Here is a 21019-nt window from a genome sequence, read left to right on the forward strand (position 1 = left end):
AAAACATTACCGTCTACAGCCGCCAGAGGGCGCTCTATGCTGCCAGAGATGCTGCTCAGTGCTCCTGTAGTCTACCAGCGCCCTCTGGCGGCTGGAGACGGTAATGTTTTCTCTTGACTTTTAGTTCTAAATGAATGCGACTTATAGTCCAGTGCGACTTATATATTTTTTTCCTCATCATGACGGATTTTTGAACTGATGCGACTTATACTCAGGTGCGACTTATAGTCCGAAAAATACGGCAAATTAATAATAAATATCATTCGTAATTTTTTTCATCTATTTAAAAACATGAAACAACAAATTGCTTAAACTGTTGTATTTGAACATTACTGTATGTTGCAGGAAATACAGATTTGGATATGGAGACTTGGTTTTCATTCCTTACTGTAAAAATCTTTTAATTTTCTCTTAATTTCTAGTGAAAAGCTTTGCACTGAAGTTATAGTATTAACTAATAATTTACTACAAATAATCCATGAATGTAAGATGATAGAATAAAGGGGCTAATGTAGTTTGTTGTGATTGTTTTAGGGGGGTCCGATACCTCAGTAAGAACTGCAAAGAGCGCTTTGTTCTGATCGGAGACCTGCTGAGTCAGGAACAGCTTGATATAGCGTTACTACAGGAGGTAAAACACATTAAGAGAAGCCTCTTCTCAGTTTAAACGATTGATAATCATTGAATTAACTGTTTGAACAAAAAGGAGCATAAATGTTAGTACGAGATTTTACTGTGATTTAATTTTTTTCTGGGGCTGTTTTGTCCAGGTCTGGTGTGAGAAAGACTTTCTGTTTTTAAAGAAGAAGCTTAACAGCGTCTATCCGTACTCCCATTATTTTAAAAGGTCAGTCGAGATCTATAATGTATGAAAATGACACATAACATTTTTACAAAAGGTTCTTGAAATGCACAAACCGATATGATTAAGGACACCGATAAAGATGAAACTTGTCATCTTCAGTGGATTTATAGGGAGCGGACTGGCCGTGTTTTCCAGACATCGAATACATGATGCCTTTCTATACAGATACTCATTAAATGGATATCCATACATGGTGAGTCTGATCAGGTGCATGCACGAACATCCTGCTCTTCTACTTAATTAAATATAAAAATAAAGGAGGAGTAGCATTTAATTCAGTAATGCAGTTTAACACAAGCCATGATTGTTTCCTGTACTGTATGTATAACCTAGCACACTATTAAATAACATATTGCTTTTATAAAATACTAACGATTGTACATAATAAAGCATGATCCACTATTTGTGATCCTAACCTAACCTAGACCATGTGTAAAGTAAACAGTACACCCATTATAGATCCAGACGGTTGTAAATAAACCAATTTTTATGCTGCATTTATGTGGCCTCAGTTTCCTCTCTCGGTGTCAGAGATGGGTGCTTTATCTGATGCCTTGTTAATGATCAATTCTTATATCAGGCTCAACATGGAGACTGGTTTGGTGGTAAAGCCGTCGGGAAGGTCTTGCTCAACATCAGTGGCCTGAGCGTTCATGTATTTGTCACTCATGTAAGTTCATGCAAAATGTGTTATTTATAGAGCATTATAGTATTTGTTACTGTTTATTATATTTTAATTTATTATAGTATTAGTATTATTTTTTTTTTCATTTTAAATTTAGTTTGTGGTAAGTTTATTTTGTGCTTTTTTTTATTCTTTTAAGCATTTTTATTAGTTTTTTAATTATTCTTTTTTAGGTTCTACTCTGTGTTACAGCAGTTTCTTCTCTTTGCAGCTGCATGCAGAATATTGCCGAGAGAAAGACTCGTATCTCCCGCACCGAGTGGTTCAAGCCTGGGAGCTGCAACAGTTCATAAGGTGCTAAACGTCTGCTATATTTAGCCATGGCCGCAGGTTTATTTTGAGACTCATATAGGTTTTAATTGCACAGTTCTTCGATAACAGCCTCTTTGCAAAACTACATCAGGTTACACCAGATTCAGAAAGCAGTCAGTACTAAAAAGTGCTGCTCAGCTTTTGAGATCACACTGAACTGGACAATAGTTTTGTTGAAAATATCTCACAGCTCTGACTTGTTAAACTTCTCAGCTCACATATATAATGCTAACGACTGGTTGTCTTTTTTAATGAAGGCACACTAGTGCTGGAGCAGACGTGGTGATTCTGGGTGGAGATCTGAACATGCACCCGGACGATCTCGGCACCAGACTGATGAGGAACTACACAGGACTTCAGGACAGCTTCAGTGAGACCGCTCACTTTGATGTCAGTACTGTAGCGTGATGCTGCCTGCTTTCTCATAATGACTGAGTGTGTGTGTAATGAAAAGTGCCCTTGGTTTCTAAATCATGATTTATGACAGCCATCCTGTCATTGTTTCAGGGATGTGAGGAGGGACACACTCATATATCTGAAAACCCATTCACAAACACAGATGGGCTTGTTCCATTTGGAGGAGGAGTCCGGATAGACTACATCCTGTTCAAGGTAAATATTAGATACTTGTTGGGTTTTCTACTGGCTTTTATTATGAAGTGGTCTTTTCTGTTTTTAAGCAGTGTTTTTCTAATCCTCATACTGTTGCTTATGCTCCAGTTCAGTCATTTAAACAAAAGTAACTCAAGACACGAATGACAAAATATTCAAACAAATTAACAAAAGTATTACTTCCATGTCAGATCTGTTTAAAACTGCTTTCTTTACCCGTATGTTTTTGAATGAAACAGCACTGTTTTTCTGGCAGGGATCAGGGGAAGTGGATGTGAGCTGTGAGTCTTTGTCCACCACTAAAGGCCCTGTTCCTGGACATCCCTTCCCTTACTCTGATCACGAGGCTCTCACAGCCGAGTTCCTGTTTACACAGACCACAAAGGGAAATGAGTGCTCAAAGAGACAGTCTGGATGTGTTTCAGGTATTTGCTCTTCAGGATATTAGAATATAACATACACGCATTTTTGCTTCAAAAACAAAACTTCTTGCCAATAAACTAATGCTCTGTGCTTTAATAAAGTTTGAAAATTGTCTGCTTGGGTTTGCTTGCTTGTTTTTTGGATATGCGATGTGCTTTAAAGGAACAGTGCCCCTAAAAAAAATATGAATTACCCTATCTCATATTGCTCAAAACATACATGAATGAATGATTAAGTTAATAATTAAATGAGTAAAAAATTATGCTTTTTGAAAATGAATTTGATTCAAAATACAGCAAAAACAATAATATTGTGAAACATTGTTACAATTTAAAATAATTGTTTTCTGTTTGAGTATATTTTAACATGTAATTTATGCAAGGTTGTATTTTCAGCATCATTATTCCAGTCTTCGGTGTCATATGATCCTTCAGAAATCATTCTAACATGTTGGTTTGCTGCTCAAAATCTAACTGAACTCAAACATTTAAATGTTAGTGTATGGTTTTCCATTCTGTCACTTTCTTTCTTTCTCAGATAAGCTTCCTGAGCTGGTCAACACAGTCAATGAAGCTCGTACTGAAGTCAAGGTGGGTCTCCACTGCGCTGAGCGCATGCGCTACACAGCAGCGCGAACAGGCATTATGGGTCTTGTCCTGTTAGTGCTTGAGCTAGCAATCGCTGCCATCCCATTGTTTGCTCTGGGAACTGAACAGCCCTTTCCCAAAGCCTCTTTCTACCTGCTGGGGGCGCTGTGCTTTGCCGTCCTCCTCTCCACACTCTTGCTGTACGTCTTTTACAGCATCGAGGTGAAGGCACTGCAAGGCACTGAGGACCAGATGAGACTGGCACTAAGTAGCTTTCAAGAACAGCTTAAGGAGTCCCCCAAGGTTTTATCCTCAGACCATTTGCGAAAGCCACTAGACGGCAAGGATTCCGTTCATTTGTAGCCAGATAGTTAAACCAAGTGTGACATTTGAATGGAATTAGAGCTTTTCATAATTATAACCACTGGTGGTGGTTGAGGAGATTCCCCCTTTCTATGTAAAGCACTTTGAGTGCCCAGAAAAGCGCTATATAAATGTAAGGAATGAAATGTAAGGAATACCTGGGAGCAAAGAAACCAGAAAATAAGACAATAAGTTTGTAAAATCATTATTTGTATGACAGATTACTTATTTATTTCATAATGGTCTTCAACCAGGGTCACAGAATGACTTAACATCATATATATGTATAGTAATTAAAATAATACATATATGGTTAATTTACACATACACATACTTTCGTTTTTCACTTTCATTAACATTGTTATTATTAATTTTACAAATAACAATTTAAGTGTATTATTTAGTTATCTAAATTAAAATTTTAACGATACATAATCTCAAGATGTAAATTGAAATCATTTTTTGTTTTTATCTTCCAGAGCATAGTTTAAACAAACACACACACACAAATATGTGCCACTAAAATAATATAGTGTTCTATATAACTTAAAATATCAAAACTCATAAAGGTTAAAAGCCACTGCTTTAGAAAAATGGACCAGAGTAAATGGCATATGAAAGCGTATAATCACTTGCTAATTGTCTTTGCTAACGCTTGTAAATGGAGACCTGCTGGGCAGGCGTTTCTGTCCCTTATTTGTTAAATGTTTCCAATCATGAGTTTGTGATGTTTTGTGCATTCATTGTGAACGGTTAAGCTTATGTCCATGATGAGACTGTTTTGGGAAACCAGAACCATCTTCAGTTATTTTCAGTTACTGTTTGAGAAAGTCAAGCGGAGAAGAATAAAACCATACAGTGTACTGTAACCACTATTAAATAGTTTGGTCAAACCACTCCATTACTGTTTATCTTCCTTTTGTTCAACCTCATGTCTCTCTAATGTAATGTTTATTACATAACTGTACCTTTTATAAAAAGAATAAACAATGCATATCAATCTTTCAGCAATCTAGTGTTTTTATTTGGTTTCAATGTGTTCTACTTGCCACAAGAGTGCAGTGTTGGTCAAGAATTATTAGAATCTTTCGTAACTTCAAAAATTGTTAATGGTAGCAGTTATTACACAAATATACAGTATACTGTCAGATGCTACATTTAGTAGTTTGTGTAAATAACATTTCACATCCTTCTCAAAATTTTAATCTGTAAACATGTTAAACTAGTGATATTTGATAGAGATCCAGATATTTGTGTATATATAACTAAAGTACTTTTTTAATTGTGTGGTTATTTATTCGATCTTAAGTACAAGAAGAAAAAGTGACCTCTCCTTCTCTTTGTACCTTAAGAATAGGACCAATCCAAAGACTTTCCCATTCACCGTCTTAGAGAGTGTATGCTGTCATGTGCTGTTGACATGTTCTAACATCAATAATGATACATTGTGGAGCGGGACCTGCCCATGCAGATGACTCGGTGCAGTTTTGTCATGGGTGTGGCAGGATCTGCTGTCTCCACATGTGTTTTTATTAATGCAGTCTGCTCTGCTGATGAGTCCTCACCTTAGTCATGGAGGTTCTCAGCAGTTGTGCTCATGCATGGCCTCAGGACTGCACTTAAAAGGTCTTTGTTCATAAGAAAACAATGTCTTAATTTAATACTGTAGGTAGAAAAACATGTTTATAATATCTGCAGTGGTAGTGAAGCACTGAAAGTGGGACGGTACTGTGTAGACGCCCTTTCTGATGGGCAGTTCTCCTGCAAAACTGGATTGGCAACTTTTCCCTAGTAACTGATTTGAGGGATAGTACAATAATACATACAATTATTTAGTTGAATGAAAAGTAGAAATGTATATTAATTATGTTAGTATTAAATATATATTATTAACAATGTAACTTTTTTTGCTTTTGATGCAAAGCAGCTTTTTTATTTAAATTTGTTTTATTTAATTTGTAGAATATGTTAAAACTGTAACCAAGTGTAGTATAGTTGTTAATGCCATATACTTATGGTCATATATACTGCACAATAAATGTATATAAATCAATGTTTTACATTACAATAATGCACTGTATTTAATGAATGCATTATTCTATTGAGCTATTTTAAATAAAAATGACACAACCACAAAAATTGTATTAGTCGTGTTGATAGGAATAGTTTTAATATAAATTAATATTTATTTTAATTGTATAACTTAATTAAAATGCTAAAATACTCTAGATGTAAATTGTAATCATATTTCTATAGTCCCCTATAACTATTGTTTTTAATTTAACAATAAATACAGTTCTTTTAAAATAACTTCTGGACTCCGGAAAATTTCATAATGCTGTATTTAAGTACCAATGTGCTTCATTCTTATATTTATCTTAAATACTACATCTTTTATTTATATATTTATTTTTATCTGATTTTATTATATTTTTATAATGATTATGATTGGCTGCTTAATTTCAATATCATCTCGTTCTGTTATCATTTATATAGGGTTTATATATTTTCTAGCGGAAGGTGCCACTTAATGAACACTTTTAATGGAGAATTGTATCTTTCGATATTTAATGATGTAGCCTTTTAAATGTGTAAAAGCCACCGGACTCTTTAAAATGCTCTTTTAAAATGTTTTGTTAATAAATACACCTGTGCGTTGTGCCTATAATATAACAACGTGCCTGTTATAGCAACGCCCTTTCCATAATATTATGAAAATTGGACCCTTTTAAAGTATATCTATTATCTTTATTAAAAGTGACGCTTTGTTCTATCATTAATGAGCTATCTTGGTGTAATGAGGAGTGAGAGGAGCAGAAGAACAGGTGTTGGATGGGCGTCATGGGCGTGGATGAGGGCAGGACCAGGTGAATCTCTCCGTGAGTCAAACCCTGAATCAAACCCAGAGCAGCCAGACGGAGCAGATAGCTGGAGCTTTACGAATAGGACCTCACCTGTCTCTGGAGTGGAGACAAAAGGCAAAATGATGCCCGAACCTTTAAAATCGGCTCTGTCCCTCGGAGATGTGGAGGACACGTCCCTCGCGCTTCCGTCCGATCGCGAGCTGAGATCCGCGCAGCAGCGAGTTCTGGAGCAGGTTCACACCATCAAGAGGAGCAAGTCCAAATACAGCAGCAAAAGCGTGTCTGGTCTCCCGTCCCCCACCAGTGAGTGCACTTCAGCTGATAACACACCCTTCTTTACTTCTAATATGGGAATACCATGGTGTCCTTCTTCCCTGGACTTCATTTTCAAAAGCGTTCCATGGTATTGCCATGTTTTTTTCTGTGATACTACTCTATGGCTACTCTATACACTTAAATGTTAACAGTATGGAACGAGTATCGGACTTTTTGACACCATTTTTGCAAGTTCTATAGTAAATATGTAGGCGTACAAGCTGATGTCCGGTTTTATGCATGTAGTCTACTCATGCGTAACCATAAAATAATATATAAAATAATTCATAAAGTAATATTTTCGTATGGTTTTCAAGAAAAATGTGTCTAATTTTAGTCTTTTGATAAACAGCTTCTCATTATTTGTTTACTGGTAGTATAATTGTAGCCTATATTGAAGGTTAAAATCCTCTCTATATTTTTTATCATTTTTTATTTATTTATTTTGTCCCAAGAGAACAAAATAATTGATTGATACAAGAAGTGTGGAATTGTTTGATGGAGTTTTTTTCTAATAATAGCTATTTTTATTGATCGGTCAAACACAAGAGGACATTTAATAGTCATTTAATAGTTAAAAGAAATCACTTTTATTTTAAACACAGGTATTTGGGTTAATTCAGTCATGTTATGTAATGTATTTGCCTTTAAAATACTAGTCAGTCATATTTAATCATTTGATTAAACTGAATTTAGAAGTAAATTATACATGTTAAAATGCATTGATTCTATAAACTATTATCATTTATGGATAAATCATTATATGTACGTAATTCAATTCTGTGAAAAAGAGCGATTTCTTTTTCTCAAATTCACTTTCAGTCAGTGTTGGGGAAAGTTACTCTTAAAAGTAATTGATTACAATATTGTGTTACTGCCTAAAAAGGTAACTAATTACGTTACTTAGTTTCTTTTTATGAAAAGTAATGTTATGTTACATTTTTGTGTTGCTTTCAAGTTACTTTTTAAATATAAGCAGGGCTTGATTGTTTTTAATATAAGAAATTCTATTCATAGCACATTGAAAATCCACCCCCCCCCCCCTTTTTTTTTTTTTTACACCAAAACATGTAAAGAATAAACCTCAGGCTGAAGGAAAAGTAAATTCATGTCTGTACAGTACAACACAGGAGAAGACGGTTCAACACTCTTCAGCAACAAAAAAACTAAACAATGAAGCACCAATGATAATTACTAAATCAGTTTATTTTTGTGTGAGTGGGATGAATTAAATCACATTCACATTTAGTCTAGAACTACAGTAACATCATGTTCACACAACGCCTCTGTACTTCCCATTTCTCCCAGATTGGGGACAGGAGAATTGTCAGTCAATACATGGGAAAACAAAGTTTCCCCTGGTGTTACTTTTTTGAAAAAGTAACTCAGATATTTTCTTGTAAATTAAAAAAGTAATGCGTTACTTTACTAGTTACTAGAAAAAGGTAATCTGTTTAAGGAACTAGTGTTACTTGTAATGTGTTACCCCCAACACTGACCAAGGTATTTGGTTTCATTCAGTCATGTTAAATATTGTCTTTGCCTTTATATAACTAGTTAATTAAGAAGGACATTACACATAATAAACAGTCCGTCATTTCTAATATGAACTCTAATTGTTAATGGATAAACCACTTGCAAATTCAATACTGTAAAAAGTGAAAATGTGCACCAAAAAAATCACTTTTGTTGTAAACCAAGGTATTTGGTTTCATTCAGTAATAAAAAAATACTTACTTTGACCTGGATAAAGCCATAATAGAGTAACTTTTCAATAAAACCTGTTTTCAGAGGATTGTGATCTCTCGTTTTGTTGTAGACCACAGAAGTACCAAAAAAAAGTGTTGACCTCTGTAAAATACATACCTTACTGTATTACATGAAGATAGATGAAAGTTTTATATTTTTATTTTCATAATTCAAAATGTCCCCAATTTTATGCATATTTTATTTGTCATTTGTCATAATTCAATTGCAGGCCCTGAAAGTGACAGTGTTTTTCACGACTTCAAGTATTCTCCCGGCGCGTCTCACAGCGGCCCCTCGTTCAGCAGAGGAGGAAACATGACAAATGGGGTAAATGTCATCAAATATGTATATATATATGTGGATATAAACATTAATTTTTTCCATATGCACTCAGCATGTGTTTGCACATATGTCTTTGTAGATCATCAGGTGTGTGTGAACTAACTTTGCATCTCAGTTTCCCACGGTTGGGTGGTAAAACACACTTTTCCAATTTCAGGATGACAATGGAAACACGTTAAATGTCAAATGGTCTTTAGCTGGTAAATAATAAACTGGTTACACGTATATTTTTACAAATTCGAAATGCTATTCTTATAAAACAATAGTTAATATGAATTGAGAGCTGAAAAAAAACATCCATCAAAGACGTCAGTGGATGAAAAGCAGTTATATCTTCACCTATTTTGACATAGTTAGTCTGTAGTGTGTCCATATAGTCCAGTGTGTTTACTTTTATACTATTTGCATAAAAAAAAACTTGTTAAATTTTCTATATAGAGTTATGCAAGGAAATAACAGAAAAAGGCTAAATGAAAGCACTCCTCTCCTTTATTTTGTATGACTCATCCCAGTGTTGTATTACCAACAGTTTCTACGTACTGTATTCTGCCAACCCTTCTTTACATTTGGGCGTATCCCCTGGAATCTTAATGCCTTCTGTGTTTTTTAAATGGCTTGGTTTTTTTTTTTACTTCAGTGGAGCGTCTAATCCCAGCTGCATTGTGTTACTTAATTTATGCTTTTTTTAAGTGCATAAAACCCTGTTTTGACATTCAGCAAAAACAGTCTTGTCATTGATTTATTCACAAACATACTTTTACACAAATCATTCAGTTATTTTCTCACAAACGGCAATCTGTTGCTTCTTTGTTTGAATAGATGTAGAGCTACTTCACTTGAATTTTAATGCATTGACATGCCCATAGTTATACTTTCGGCTAACACTCTTGTTCAGGCAACAGTGCCATGGATTAAATTAAAATGATAGTTTTTTTAGCATTATAAAGTAACATTAGCATTGTATTTCTTTTCATTACAAATTGTCTATTTAGCATGAAAATTCAAGTGAAAAATCTAACCGTTTCTATCTCCAGACTATGCAGATGTGTTTCCACAATGTCCCCAGAATGCCTAATAACAATCAGGCCGGCGCCATGCACTTTTTGCATTAAAATCTTTGTATTTTATTTTTTTATTTATTTATTTATTTATTTATTTTTTTTTTACAAATTAGGATCTCAGCATTAACATATAAGTGCAAAATTTACTGTTGATTGAAGGTTGCATTCAGATTTTTTTCATTAGAAATTGTAATATCAAAATGAAACATTTAGTGAAAAATGTCTATGCGCAGACTATGATGTTTTCACTGTATAATTCCAGGATGAAGACTAAAGTATACACAGTCTGATGGCACTATGTAAAAAGTTTTATTTGCATTTAATTATATATTAAAATTGACTGTTGAATTACTTTTTTGCATTTCCATTTTTTAATGCCAAATTATCATATCAGCACAAGAGAAAAGGTTAATTTGTTTCTGTGTCCAGGGTATGCAAAGACAAGGCTTTGTGCGCCAGGCCGCCAACTCCCGCAGCTTCAGCGGTCAGCGGGTGACCAGCGGCCCCAGCAAGATCGATCGGCCCTTCTACAGCGCTACAGGCACCCTCCCTGACCAAACCCGGACCACTAACCAACTGTACAGCTACAAATCCACTCGCAGCGCTCCAGACCTGGGCTTCCAGTCCACCGGCAACACCGGGGCCAACGGCACCAATGTACGCACCCAAACCACCAGACAGACCCTCATCAGGGTGCCAAATACTCAACCTGCTCAGGCTTACGGAAATGGCAATGTCCCCAGAATGCCTAACAGCAATCAGGCCGGCGCCATGCAACGGACCGTGAGACGCCCGTCTTCCCTGCAGTCCAACGGAGAGTCCAGGATGTCCATGATCAGGACCGGACAGGCCAAGGACTTCTCTGGGTGAGTTTGGGAGTGTTACGATTATGATGTGATGATTGGTGACCGGTCTCTCACTCACTCGTTTGTTGATAGGATGAACTCAGAGAAGCTTCTGGCCGATATGACGATGCAAGACGCAATCGAGTATCTGTACAGCACAGATGAGAGCGTCCAGCTGTGTGGAGCCGCTTACATCCAGCACAGCACCTTCGCTGATGAAAAAGCCAAGCAAGAGGTCTGGACCATTGGTTTTACCATGTTTTTTAGGCATATACTGAAGAAATTATTTGTTTTTTTTGCATGGTATTTCTTTACGTATATTTGATAACCCTGTCAACACCATAGTATTTGAGTTACAGTTTATACCAAGGCACCATCTAATAAAATCATGGTATTTCTATAGTATATTTTTATGAGAATACCATGGTGTACAGTATCTTTGCATTGACAAAAAAAGTACCACGTTATAAATCAGGCTACCATCGTATTACATTATTTTTCAGACCTTGAAATAATGCTTTTTTTGTACATGGTGTTAACATGGTATTCCTTAAAAAATATTAGCATACTGTATAAATACTGTAGTATTTGAATTATACACCACAATACTGAATGAATGACAGATCAAAGTACTATGATTGTATTTCCATAGTATATTTTTATGACAATACCATGGTACATTTTCTATGGATTGCCAAAAATGTACCATACTATCACCATGATTCTTCTGGTATTGCCATGTTTTGTAGAAGTTATGTTTTTTTTATATTTACTATGGTTTTAACATGGTCTTCTTGTACATTTTGAATTTTACAGTGCCGTAAAAAGGTTTTTGCCCCCTTCCTGTTTTTTAATTTTTTGCATATTTATCACACTTAAGATTCAGATCATCAAACAAATTGTAAAATTACACAAAGATAAATAAAAAAAATTCATTTTTGAAATATTTATTTTATTTATTAAGGGAAGAAAGCTGCCCAAACCTACCTGGCCCTATGTGGAAAAAGTAAAAGCCTCCTAAATTTAATAACTGGTTGTGCCACCCTTTGCAGCAACAATTGCAATCAAGCGTTTATGATAACGGGCAATGAGTCTCTCACATCGCTGTGGATAAACTTTGGCCTACTCTTCTTTGCAAAATTGTTTTAATTCAGCCACACTGGAGGGTTTTTAAACATGAATGGACTGGTTAAGGTCATGCCACAGCATCTCAATTGAATTTAAGTCCGGACTTTGACTTAGCCAATCCAAAACCTTTTGTTTTTCTTGAGCCATTCAGAGGTGGACATTCTGGTGTGTTTGGGGTCATTGTCCTGCTGTGTAACCCAAGTGTGCTTGAGCTTGAGGTCACAAACAGACAACCAAAAGTTCAACTTTTGTCGCATCAGTCCACAGAATATTTGCCCAAAACTCTTGGGGATAATCAAGATATTGGTCTTGGTCCCATGGATGCTGTTTTTGCCCAGTCTCTTTCTTATTGTTGAATCATGAACACTGATCTTACTTGAGGCGAGTGATGCCTTCAGTTCTTTAAATGTTGTTCTGGGTTCTTTCATGACCTCCTGGATGAGCCGTTGTTGCGCTCTTGGTTCCTCTGAAAGCCTTAGAAATGGTTTTATAACTCTTTCCAGACTGATGCATGTCAACTATTTTGTTTTCTCATCTGTTCTTGAATTTCTTTCGATCGCAGCATGATGTGTTGCTCTTTAAGCGTGCTTCACTTTGTCAGTCAGATTGTATTTCAGTGATTTCTTGATTCAACAGGTCTGGCAGTAATCAGGTCTGGGTGTGGCTAGGGAAATTTAACTCAGCTTTCTGAAATAATGTGTTTAATCACAGTTCTTTCATGATTTAACAGAAGGGAGCAGTTAATTTTTCATGTAGGGCCAGGCAGGTGTAGACCGCTTTTTTCCCTTAAAAAATTAAAATATCATTTACTCAGACTATCTTTGTGTAATATTAAAATAAGTTTGATGATCTGAATCTTTTAAGTGTGACAGATACACAGAAAAAAAATTTGAAGGGGGGAAAAAACCTTTTCACGGCATGAGTGTATGAATGTTAGAGTACCATTGTATACTACTATCTGATTGTGTTACCATGATGTTTCTGTAGTTTGTTTTTTATAATACCATAGTAAATCTATTGTAATATACCATGATTGGAGATAGTCCATGGTACTCTAGTGGTACTGTAATGTGGGACTATGGTAATATCAAGCTATATAGACAGATACCATGTTTCTACCATATTCTTTGATTTTTTTTTTAATGATTTATTATTTTTTAAGTTAGCTTTCATTTTTATATTTTCATTTTAATTGTAGTTTTTTAGAAATATTGTTATATGCGTAGTCTTTTTAATACTTCAACTTATTGTACATCAGTTTTCTAAAGTTTCTCATCAAATTTTTGTATCTTATATTACTTTAGCTGCATTTCAGTTGAAATACTTAGTTTAAGTTCACAATAGCAGCACTGCATCTGATTGCATCGGTGTATGATAGGGTTGCACCTTCTCATTGAGTGTGTCCTGCGTCACAGGTGCTGACCCTGAAGGGCATTCCTCCGCTGGTCAACCTGCTGAACAGCCCCAGTCCTCAGGTCCAGGAGACGGTGGCCGCTGCTCTGAGAAACGTGGTCTTCAAAAACCAGGCCAACAAAGAGGAAGTGCGGCGCTGCGGAGGAATCACACAGACTGTGCAGCTGCTCGGAGACACCAGCTCTGAGACACAGAAACACCTGACAGGTGGCCAACCGTCACATTCATGTCACACACACACACACGTGCTGATAAGAGAACCATCCAAAGCACATGACAGGATACTAGACCACTCTACTGTATGCATGTCCTCCACTCGATGACAGTTAATTAGTAATTAAGGTTTTTATGTCACTTTACGTTACTTTTAATATAAATCTAATTAGAAATTTAGCATTGCATTACAGGAATAAATTACATTTTAAAGTCTATTTAAATAGGAAACAGTTATTTAAAATTGTAATAATATTTCACAATATTACTGCATTTTTTATTAAATAAGTGCTGCCATAGTGAACACAAGAGATTGTCACAAACAGTTGAGTAGTGTAATTCATAAATAAAGGATTGTTCTTCATTCATAAATAAAGGATTGTTAATTCATGTTAATTCATGTTTGTTCAGAAAACATTGGCTAGTGTTCGTTTGTGTAACTTGAAATGCTAAAAATGCATTAATATATGTAAAAAAAAATATTAATAATAATAAAATAAAAACTAATTTACCTGGTCATAATATAACCAAAATACTAGGTTATTAGAATACTGTAATAATAATATTTTTCATTGTTAGTTTCATACCTAATGGATTAACTAACATATTAAATAAATTGAACTTTATTGTAACGTGTCACCTTCAAAAAAACTTTTTTTTTTTTTTTTTTTTTTTAGGTTTGTTTTTAGTAGTTAAGTAGTTTTTATTTAGCTGTAGTTTGTAATTTAATGTTGTCCTGCTGAAAATTGTAATAATATTTCACAATACAGTTTTAACTATATTTGTAATCAAATAAATGCAACCTTGGTAAACATAAGAGACGTTTTTCAAAAACTTTAAACGCTAAACTTCTAAACAGTAGCGTTTGCATCTCAGGCTCTGTGTTGGGCTGTGTTTGTAGCGGTCTGATCTGATCTGTGTTGGTTTTCTGTGGTCGTAGGTCTCCTGTGGAACCTCTCCTCTGCAGATAACCTCAAGCCGGATTTGCTCCGCGTAGCCTTGCCTGTGCTCACTGAGAAAGTCATAGAGCCGTTTTCAGCAAGTTCAGATGACAACTCCAACAGCAGCCTGGCACCAGATGTCTTCTACAACGCCACGGCATGCCTTCGGTAACATCACCCACACTCCATTCTGTTCTGACCGCTGTATGCCAATGTAAACAAGGCAAACGTCACTACTAGCTCTACACATAATACTACTATTGTTGCTGGAGCCCTTATCTGAATTTTCACCTGTACGCTGTTCAAATATTTTATCTAGATTCGTATTGACTTTAGCACACCTATAGAACATCTAGAGTTTGAAACCTGTTGGAAACAAAACTGTAAATCACTTTCTGGATTATTTGTCAAGCTCTAAATTGATCGGCTGGCTTTACTGTACCTTTTAGATGCACTTTATCACAAGCTCTTCCAAGGATGATGAAGTGTGCCAGGTTAATGATACATTAAGGCAAGACACTAAAGGCATTGGTCAATTTTGAGATTTTGGCTTAAGAACCTCATTCAGGTTTGGAACCTCTTGAGTGTGTTATTAAATAATGACCGATTTTCAATTTTTGAGTGAACTGTCCCTTTAAGTTTTTGGACCATTAGAAATGTATAGATGACCACAGGCACACAGTGTGTAATACTCGCTGTGTAATATTGACATCATGCGTTTTTGCATTACATGACTGTGGCGTTAAGTTGGTTGTGAAGTAACTGAGCACCATTTTTATAAACTCAGATTATCAACATTGTAACAATCTGTCTTCATATTGTTTGTTCCTTTTGTGAATTCTGAGATCAAGTTGAAGGCAAAACCCAACATGACTGTTTCTCCTGTGTGTCAACAGCAACCTAAGCGCCTCCAAACTGGCGAACCGACATGCAATGCGCAACTGCAAAGGCCTCATCGACTCGCTCATGCGCTACACAGAGAACTGTATAAATGCCGGGACACCTGACAACCAGGTAACATCTACTGAACACAGCAGATCATGAAAAATCAATCTTTTGCTTTGCTTAAACTTAAACATTATGGTCTGAATCTCTCTGTTACGAGTCAGTCTGAATCAAAAAATCTTTTAAAGCGTGTATCCTAATTAAAATACGTAAAATCAAAAAGTGTGGTCATTTTCTCTCTAATCGTGCATTGAAAGAGTTTTAAGATGGCGAGGGTTTTTTCTAAGCTAGCATCTTTATAGTGTGGGTGGAGGATGTTGGTGTGGCGTTGATGATATAATAGTGTTTTTATTAAGTTATTATGTAGTGATGGCCTAAAATTTCAAATTCCCTGAAGGAAAGCGTGTTTGAACAGAAGGCGTTTCCAGCAGCTAAACTCATGCCGTCAAACTCTATTGTTGTGGATAGAAAAAATGCTGGATTACTCACGTTTAATTGACAGCCAGATTTGATCAAAAACTCGTGAACATGTCTCAACATCTGTGTTCTGTTTCGCTTGATATGCAAATAATCAGTGCATGTCAATTTCTAAACCACACGTTAGCCCAGTGCGAACCAGTGCTTGAAACGGACCGGGCTAATAGCCTCGGACCTGGAGCACCGAGCCCAAAATCAAGATGCATTTCTACCTCCACTGCGCTTCACTAAAACCCACCCTTTACACACCTCTCAGGAACAATGTCATCATGCAACCCCATCATTTCACCAACAGAGAGAAGATTCATCAGGAAGTGATAATCAGAAAGTCACTGGAACTAGAGCGCTCGTTTGCATGCTTTGTTATATATTTAAATCCAAAAGCAACAATGTTTTACAATAAGTGATAAATTGATCATATAATGAATTAATGTATCAGGATTGAAAATGAGTCAGAAATAAAGCGGTAGCATATAAACTAATAAAAGAAAGCGGACGCAGCCTACTTATTCAGTCAAGTCTGTTTATGTTTATATGTCATATTTTTTTCCCATCAAAAATAACTTAATAATAATAAAGAAACATTGCTTGTAATCCTCCAACGAATGCATAATAACTATACAATAGCTGATTAAAATACTTATAGATGACTGGACACTACATTGCTACCTTTTCGTCATAATATTGGTTGTTTGTGTTCTTGTTTTCCAGTCTTTGGAGAACTGCGTCTGCATTCTGCACAATCTCACCTACCAGCTGGAGACCGAGATGCCAACTCTCTTCACTAAAATAAATGCTCTGGCCAGTTCTGCTCGCAATCGCTCTAGCCCTTCAGAAACTGGTCCGATCGGCTGTTTCAGCTCCCAGAGCCAAAAACTGCAGCAGGAGGTCTGTGGTTTTACGCTTCATTAAAGCTTGCATTTCACAGCTTAATACTTCAATTAAACTATAAGGTTCTTCTAATAATACTGAGATATTTGAGACATTTGCCAAAAGCATTGCATTACTGTGTGTGCTAGTTTTTATTGTGTTGTCCTTCATGTTTGTCGTGTCTGGTTGTGCAGCAGAGCGTCTTTGACTATCCAGTGATGGAGGACAACAATCCTAAAGGTGCCGGCTGGCTCTTCCACTCCAAAGCCCTTCAGATGTACCTCAATCTGTTGAGCTCCAGTGAAAGAGACGCCACTCTTGAGGCCAGCTGTGGAGCGCTGCAGAACCTCACAGCCACCGATGGCTTGGTAAGACATCAATCACTTTGTTTTAGCATGCACCTGTTCATAGGTTGGATGCAGAGAAAAAGGAGTCTGCTATATTTTAAATATGTTTTAATAAATAATGCTTTGTGTTATAAGCATTATTTTTTTTTATTTTTTTATTTTTTTACATGCACCTGTTCATGGGTTGGACATAAACATTGTATTGTGATATATTTCAATAATAATGTTTTGTATATTAAGAATTATTTAATTTATTTTGATTTAAAAAAATCTTTATAGAATGCACTTGTTCAAGGTTCAAAAAAATCAATTGCATTTCAAATAATAATGATTTCCATATTAAGCTTCATTTATTTTTTATTTTTATTTTTATTTTTCTTGCATGCATGCATCTATCTGTTTATATTTGTTTTCAATATGACAATTATTTTTATTAAATGTTTTATATTAAGCATTGATGAAAAATGTAAGAATTTTTATTTTTTTAGTGCACCTGTTCATGGGATGTATAAAAGTATAGTGTGCATCTTTTAATGAATTGGATTCAGTCGTTTTATTTAATTTTATTATGATAATTATTATGATTAAATAATATTTTATATATTAACCATAGTTTAATTTCATAAAAATTTTGGGGGAAAATTTGAGATAGATCTATGAGCCCCTATCTTATTTTGCAGGTATCGAATGTATTGAGTGATACGATCATCCAGAAGCTCAACGGTCTTAAGTACATCAGTCCGTTGTTGCAGTCGCCCAATGCTGCTCTACAGAAAAGTGCAGTCGCTCTGATCGGGAATCTGTCCAGATCCACACGTACAAACAAAACCATGGGTAAGCCAATGTGTGCCATCACTCAAGGATAATACCGCATAACATTGATGTGTTATTGTTTGAAGGAGTTGCATCATGATTGCCGGTCTGTTTTGACTGCTTGTTCTTGTTTTGCAATCGCTTTGGATCTCTGTTGCCGTTTTTGTCTTTAAGTTTGATTATTGCCTGTTGCTGTGTTTTGTAGTTGTGTCTGCTTTAGCACTGTTTTGACCCAGTGTTGAGTTGTTTTTGATGTAGCGTGTGTTTTGCGGTCGTTCTGATGATTGTTTTTGTTCGTGAAGCTCGGCAGACTCTCCCACAGCTGGTCGGGTTCCTGAACTCAGGGTTCACGAAGGGCGACTCCTCGCCCGAATACGACAGCACCATGGCCACAGCTATTCACAGCGCACACACCCTGATGAAGGCGGACCCCGAGATCAGCAAGAGTCTGCTGAACAACAGCCTGATCAACTCCTTCAACAACATGAGTCTCAATCTGTGAGTGTGCACTTCCTACTGCTCATTCATCTTAGTAAACAGGGTTATTCTTCATATATGAATCAGAATACTGGAGTTAAGAAGGCAAAACAAAATATAAAGACGTAATTCCTCCTTGTTTTGTATTTTTATTGCACTTTTTACTATGCATATTGTTCCAAAGAAACATTTTTATAATAACATTACATCTATTTTAATTCTCTTGTATTTGCTTTTTTTTCCAATGCCAAATGTTTGTCATTTTTTGTGATTTATCAGGGGTCTGCCGAAGTCCAGCACTGCAGCAGGAGTTCTCCTTCACAGTCTGTGGTCAGAAAAGAATTTTCAAAGTTTCCTTAAAAAGGTAAGAATGCAAACATGATATTTGCTAGAAATGTTTGATAATACAAATAAAAATCTGTGGGTTCTTTGCAGCAGAGAATTCAAATCGAGAACAATTTTTTCTCTCTACAGTATAATTTTTGTGAGCTGCTCTATGGTTTCTTGGAAGTGTAAAAGGTCATTACAGGTTCCTTTTGATCAGTGTTTTGGTTGGTTGATTTATTTATATAGTGCTTTATACAATACAGATTGTTTTAAAGCAGCTTCACATTAATAGAAAGCAAAACAACAGTGTATATATTGTAAAATTCCTCAGTTATCAATCCAAAACTTGTTGCTATAAGCAACTTACAGAAAATAATAGTATTTTGATTCCACTCAGTTTAGTTCAGTATCAATGCAGCAAAGTGCATTATTTTTTAAAAAGAAAATAGTGCAATTTATTTTTAATTAACTAAGAATTACATTTATTATTGAACAATATTTTATCAATTTCAATTACAAATATTTTTATTTTTTTCCCCAAATGTTTATCATTTCAGCTTTAATCAGCTCTATACAGAAGATAATATTATATAATAATATATAATAATGTTGCTTAGTCTCTTGATCTACTTCAATACTGGTCATATTTTGTTTTCCATAATTTAAAACTGTATAATTATACTTTATTTTAGAATTCTTATGAGCACTATTTTTTGTATCTATTATTATAATAATATTAATCGTCTTTTAAACTCCAGCTGAGCAAGCCAAAAACAACATTGGCAAGAAAAACAACGTTTTGATCCCTTTATTCTAGGTGTGGATTTATAAAAACAACCTTTTCCTTTAAAACAGCTGGTGATTAAACACCTAGTCAGAGCATCAGACGTGTCGTTCCTGTGGGTGTGTGTGTGTGAGTGTGTGTGTGTGTGTGTGTGTGTGTGTGTCAGGCGGTTGAGGGTTTTGGGTGTGGTGCGGAGAGCTAGGTGTGTGTGCGTAAGTGCTTACGGGTGAAAAGCAACCACACCTCACCACACCGACCCTGCAGTCACGGCTTTGTTTCGGTCTTAATAACCTGAAGAATCCAGCCTCACTGGTTTCACTCAGTGATCAGACGCTGATAATGTCATTCTAGCTGTGAAGTCAGACTTTATATAAACATACATCGGTAAATTCTGGTGTGAGGACATGTTTACTTGAATTAGTTGGTTTGTGTTATAATATTTGACTGACCTATGTGTATGTTTGTGTGTTTGTCTTGCAGCAAGGCATGATTAAGAAGTCTTTTGTGAATGACACAACGTCAGCTGCTTTCAGATCTCTTCAGGTGATCGATTAAGAAGCACTTTACAAACAAACTGCATTTTAATTGCATTGCATTTTAGATTTGGTTAAGTATTGCAGAAGAAATGGTGAGAATGAGCTTTTATTTCCTTTGGGGCAGGAGACGCTTTTTGCAACAATGCATAACAAATGCAATAACAAAAGCATGATTTTATTTTTTTCTATGACTCGTAGTATTTTCATCAGTTAAGATGATTTTATATACCTTTGTTTGTCTTTATAATATGTTCTAAAATGCAGATGATTTAATGAGAGTATTACAGGTTGTTTGTGCAAGTTTAAGATGTTATATGTTATACTGTATGATATATTATATATCAGACAATATAAATATGTATGTGTGTATGTTAGTCAGTCAACGAGTAAAAGGAATGATTGTAGGAAGTTTCTTCATTTTTCAAGTTTCATCATTACAAATATGATTTGTAATGGCTGTTGTGTATATGGGTGTGGATCAGTTTGTATGTTTCAGCTCACAGCAACTTCAAGCTAAGTTTCAATAAAGTTTTCAACATCACTGGTCTGTGTCACATTTTAATTTGTAAACTACATTTACAAAATCACTGTATTATGCATGCATGCAAAAAAGGGCATACTAAAGCATATGTTTAGTCTAAAAACGAATGTATTCTAACATATATACTTCATCATAATGTTTTGTAAACATTTACAATCATGCTTGCAATTCTCTGAAAATGCAT

At 35.5% G+C, this 21019-nt stretch overlaps 2 protein-coding genes across 6 annotated transcripts in view; both read left to right on the forward strand.

The window, feature by feature from the left end:
- Positions 1-4858, forward strand: part of smpd2b (sphingomyelin phosphodiesterase 2b) — an 8344-nt gene extending 3486 nt beyond the window's left edge. For all 4 annotated transcript variants that reach the window (XM_026266078.1, XM_026266086.1, XM_026266088.1 and 1 more), the window contains 9 exons: positions 535-631; positions 771-847; positions 965-1058; positions 1446-1535; positions 1762-1844; positions 2120-2252; positions 2370-2474; positions 2731-2899; positions 3435-4858. In XM_026266078.1, coding sequence (XP_026121863.1) covers positions 535-631; positions 771-847; positions 965-1058; positions 1446-1535; positions 1762-1844; positions 2120-2252; positions 2370-2474; positions 2731-2899; positions 3435-3847 — 1261 coding nt within the window. In that variant the 3' untranslated portion in view covers positions 3848-4858. The remainder of the gene's footprint in view (positions 1-534; positions 632-770; positions 848-964; positions 1059-1445; positions 1536-1761; positions 1845-2119; positions 2253-2369; positions 2475-2730; positions 2900-3434) is intronic.
- A 1870-nt stretch (positions 4859-6728) lies between these two features.
- On the forward strand, positions 6729-20835 carry pkp1b (plakophilin 1b). Of its 2 annotated transcripts, none has more exons than XM_026266097.1 (13): positions 6729-7014; positions 9005-9102; positions 10608-11044; positions 11117-11258; positions 13567-13771; positions 14718-14886; positions 15615-15732; positions 16852-17028; positions 17205-17378; positions 18038-18191; positions 18473-18668; positions 18927-19011; positions 20239-20835. In XM_026266097.1, exons 1-13 carry the CDS (start codon positions 6831-6833, stop codon positions 20311-20313), a joined length of 2214 nt encoding a protein of 737 aa, XP_026121882.1. In that variant the 5' UTR covers positions 6729-6830; the 3' UTR covers positions 20314-20835. The 2 variants fall into 2 exon arrangements, with proteins under 2 accessions (XP_026121882.1, XP_026121883.1); XM_026266098.1 differs by having other exon boundaries at positions 17208-17378.
- The last annotated feature ends 184 nt before the right edge of the window (positions 20836-21019 follow it).

Source organism: Carassius auratus, chromosome 6, assembly GCF_003368295.1.
Source record: "Carassius auratus strain Wakin chromosome 6, ASM336829v1, whole genome shotgun sequence".
NCBI lineage: Eukaryota > Metazoa > Chordata > Actinopteri > Cypriniformes > Cyprinidae > Carassius > Carassius auratus.